The sequence below is a fragment of the Telmatherina bonti genome (genome assembly GCF_933228915.1).
Source record: "Telmatherina bonti genome assembly, chromosome: 20".
NCBI classification, from domain to species: Eukaryota; Metazoa; Chordata; class Actinopteri; order Atheriniformes; family Telmatherinidae; genus Telmatherina; species Telmatherina bonti.
The window spans coordinates 11,851,294-11,856,059 of NC_136618.1; the positions used below are offsets into that span (position 1 = coordinate 11,851,294).

General features: G+C 35.2%; 1 protein-coding gene across 1 annotated transcript; it reads left to right on the forward strand.

Moving 5' to 3' along the window:
- Nucleotides 1-1,178: 1,178 nt before the first annotated feature.
- On the forward strand, nucleotides 1,179-4,233 carry LOC306770705 (V-set and immunoglobulin domain-containing protein 1-like; the record flags this gene model as incomplete). Its single annotated transcript, XM_079259605.1, has 6 exons — nucleotides 1,179-1,265; nucleotides 1,411-1,725; nucleotides 1,802-2,062; nucleotides 2,169-2,256; nucleotides 2,398-2,449; nucleotides 3,982-4,233. The coding sequence occupies exons 2-6, from the start codon at nucleotides 1,437-1,439 to the stop codon at nucleotides 4,231-4,233; spliced, it is 942 nt and encodes a 313-aa protein (XP_079115731.1). The 5' UTR covers nucleotides 1,179-1,265; nucleotides 1,411-1,436.
- Between the last annotated feature and the right edge of the window lie 533 nt (nucleotides 4,234-4,766).

The window sequence follows — 4,766 nt, forward strand, 5'->3', positions numbered from 1 at the left end:
TAATAATTTGACTCTTTAGGCCTCTGTAGGTTGTAAATAAAGTATAAATGACATGTTTACATCATGCTTTGCATGAAGAATGGAGCCAAATTTGAGACGTGATTACAACAAAATAAGACATATATTACATATATTAGTATACATGTATACTAATATAATATGTGGAGAAGATGAACCATATAAACCAAGAAAAAAAAACTCAAAAACAAAACATTTATTTTCACAACCATTTAATCCACCTAAGGGTCATAGGGAAGCTGGAGCCTATCCCAGCAATCATTGGGCAAAAGGCGGGGTACACCCTGGACAGGTCACAAGTCCATCACAGGTCAAATAAAACAATGATTAAAAATTTGCATCCCGGTTAGATAGAAAATTGTATAAACATAGTGTTACAATGTCCTGCAGGTATGTTTGCTTTGATTGCAAGAGGAAGGAAACGACTCAGTCTGTTGCAGTTATGGTGAAACCGTATATTACTTTACCATGTTACTTTGTTTTTCTTTTGTGAGGAAAAAAAACAACTTGATTCTACTGTGGAAAATAACTAATTCATGTGTTTTGTGTCATTAACTTATAAAATAAAATAAAAAAAAACCAATGCATAGATAATTCATTCAATCATCTCTCCTGATTTTGATTTGTCTAATACCGAGTTAAAGACATACTTGTTTGGATATTAGATCAGGCAACATGTTACCGAGTATCATTTTACTGAAACTGACTTGTCTCATTTTAGTCATTTAATAAGAAAAAAGTTTTTAACCTCAACTTCTTGGAAGCACAGATAACTGAAAAACAACAAACAAACAAATGCCACAGTTTATCTTGTAATTTCCTCATTTAATACTAATTTGTTTTTTTTTTTGTTTTTTTTACAGGCACCTTGGCTGCTTGTCGCGACAGATCAAGCCTGTTCATAACCTCACCCACAGAGGTGGAAGCACTGAGTGGATCCTGTTTACATATCCCATGTAATTTCTGTGCTAAATCCCAAGAAGGATCTAACAATCTAAGTCCTATCGTCGGAGTTTGGATTAAAACAGATGAAAGGTTTGACAATTTTCCAAACAATGTTGTCTTCAATGGCAGCAATGTGAACAACACCTATCCAATCAAAATCACTGGGAACCTGGCCCAGAACAACTGTACCACTCTGTTTTCTAATATAAACACAAATCATACAGACAAATACTTCTTCAGAATTGAGAAAAGACGATTTAGGGCAACAGATATTTGTAATACTATTCAAGTAAAAGTTCAAGGTAAGACCATTTTTCATTAGGTCACTATCTTTGCTCAAGAAAACATTGAAATGTGATGTAGCTTTGGCTTTAACAGCCCTTTTTAAATGATAAAACATGGTATTTGCCTGTAATCATCAGTGAATTTTACTTTTTCAAAACCCAGATTCTCCTGAGAAACCCAGAATAGAAATGTCAGGTGATGTGAAGGATCTGAAGGAGAAGGCGTCTGTCACTATAACCTGCTCAGCTTTCACTCCCTGTCCACACTCCCCTCCTCAACTCACCTGGAATCTCCAACAAGACTCTCACAGTCAAACAGAGGAAAACATAAATGGAACCTTTACCACTAAAATCCAGCACAGCATCACTCTGTCACACACACATGATGGATACAACATCACATGTTCTGCCAGATATCCTGTGGATGAAGGAAAACATGTGAAGACATCAGAGACAGAAGAGACTCTCAGTGTTTCATGTAAGTCATCCTGTCAGCACATCATGGTTCAGCTGTTTCTCATCAATAAACTTAATGTGTGTCACATTTTCCTCAGATGCTCCTAAAGACACCTCAGCATCCATCAGTCCATCAGGTTTGGTGTCAGCAGGTAGCTGGGTGAATCTGAGCTGCTCCAGCAGAGCCAAGCCTCCCGTCAGCAGCTTCACCTGGTTCAAGATCACCACAGATGGACCCGTTAATGTGTCTGATGGAGAATTTTACAGCTTCAATGTAACAGATGAAGGAGTTTATTACTGTGTGGCTGCGAATATTTTGGGAAATCGGACGTCCCAAACAATCACTCTTAAATTTGAAAGTAAACATTTAACTATACTGAAATCAACTACAGCTGCAGTCTCGATAATGGATGTTTCAATTTTGTTTTGTATTGTTTGTCTTTTTTTACATTTTGTGCAATTAAGGTTCATCTGGTGGGAACAGCGCCACTGTACCCTGGGAGGCCATTCTTGGAGGAATAATTGGGATGCTTCTCCTGGCTGGCTGTGTTTTGTGAGTGTCACAAAAGCAGCATGTACAAACTGTTGTTATAAGTGCACCAACATATAAAAGAGATTTTCTTGCTGGACTGATTTGTTCTGGAACAGATACTGACTTTAATTCTGTTTTTGACATTGGAAATTTTTCTTGCAGTCTGTGTTGGATGAAGGCAAAAACGGCAAACTCAAATAAACAAGACCTCCAGGTGGGAAAAATACTGGCTTTACTGTAGAGAATTGCACTCTGAAACTGATGTCTAGGCTGTAACACTTTGAGAGACTTTCTTAGGCTTTATTTTGATTTCAAACATTTCAGAAAAAAAAATGAAGAAACAATATATGTATATTTTTTTTCTAACTTGTAAAACAATATAAAAAAAAACTGCTTCAAGAGCACTTTAGAGAGGCAGAGTCTCAGAAAAGATGGGATGTTTCTATAGTCTGTGCTAAAACTACAGCAAATACAAAATAATTACAATCTTGCTGTTTATTTAGTAATCACAAACAATTTGTGGAGTCTGAGATTAAAATGTTTTGTTAATGTTCATATTTTATCCACCCTGATTAGAATCTCAATCATTTCCAGCTATTAAAAACAGTTCATAGTTAGTTCAAATATAAAAGCCCAGTTAAATGCCCGGGACTGGTTGTGATTGGCAATTATCATGAATTAATATTTTATTGAGATTAAACAAGAAAAATCTGATTCTTGAACACTGAATATTTGATTAAAATCTGAATGCGATGGCATGACTATGTCTCAGACACAAAGAAAGAAAAGACTGAAGGAGAACATGGAACTGAAACTGAACATCTGGTGAACCATGTTAATCAGATTCATTTTGGCATATCAATGACCTCATTAGACAAGTTTATTTGTAAAGCACGTTTCATGTACAGAACAGTTCAAAGGGCTTCACATAAAACAAAAGCATGTAAAGTAAAGACAGCAAAAATGGCAAAGATCATAATATAATTAATTAGATGAAGATGATTAAAAGCAAGATCAGTTTAAAGTTTTGCAGACTTCATGCATAGGTGCATGAAAAATAGTCATGTTTTTAACCTTGATTTAAAAGTGTCTAGGTTTGGTGTAAGTTTCACCTCTACGGGCAGTTTGTTCCACTTGTTTCCAGCGTAACGTTAAATTAAATGCTTAAAAAGCCCTTAAGTACAAAAGCCAAAAGCGGTTGTTTTCCCCTATTTTTTCTTTTTTTTTTTTTTTCTTTTTTTTTACAGCAGTAACCTCAAGATAACGATTTAATTTTCTCGATATCACGAGATAGCCAAGAGTTTTCTTGTGATCACAACATATCTTGTTATCACAGCATAACCACCTTTTCCTTAAGATGATGAGATAATTATCTCATTTTCACAACAAAATAAAGTTAGTTATCCTGTCATAGAGATAATTATTCTGTGATCTGGAGATAATGGTGTTTAAATAAAAAAATAAAAAAAACTTGCGAGCATGACCGCTCTCGGTTTCTGTACTCAAGAGTTGAGGACTCACTCAGTGTTCAGGAGTTGAGGTTCAGTATTGTGTTAAAAAAAAAAAAAAAACCACTTGGAAAATTTCCTTTTCTAAAACTCATCGTGGATTTGCAGTTTAATTCCTTATAAACACAACTGTCTTTTGACTTCAATGACACTTCATGTTGTTGATATTTTGTTATATTACTCTATATAAAAATCTGAATATCAGTTTCTTCCAACAATTAATGTTCATGTTTTGCAGAACAAAAGAATAAAAGAGGAGGCTGCTCCAGAACTGAGAAGGGAACCGGCACAAGAAGAAGAAGAAAATATCCATTACGGAGAAATTAAATTTTCCAAACGTGCATCTGATCCGTCCTCTGAGTCATTGCAGGACAACAGGCAGGACCAGGACACGCTGTATGCACAGATTAAAGGGTCTGAACAACCAACTGCTTTGACAGACACGGTTGAGAATATCGATCCTGTTTATGCTACAGTGAAGAAAAATTAGCTTTTGCTTTGCCAGTTTTAGATTCAAAATAAATGTGTTTAATATTCCACTTCTAGGTGATTTTTGAAAGGAGTAATGGAGATAAAGGACACTGGAACACAGCTTACGGTTACTCAAAAGGAAATTTATAACCTCCACAGCTTGCAGCTTTCTTAGAAGTGTGTGCTGACCACAATCATCTGCTGTCATGTGATTTGTTTTATGAATCTTACACTTATAAATAACGGTCTCACATGTAAAAGGAAATATATTACACCTGTCGCCACAAGCACTTCTCACATATTTCCATTTATTTTCTGAATAAATGGTTGAATTCAAAATGTAACATACTGCATCTGTGTAAACATATGCATATATAGAACAAACCACAGCAACATATACACTAGAATGATGGTTTAATGTAGTACCAGCATCATTATTCCAGCTACATTTAAAGGGTAATGGAGAATCTCACCTGGTGATCATTTAATGATGATGACACAGCTGAAAGTTTCCAAAATTTTCCTTTTTGTATGTGTGGTTTTTTTTGTTTT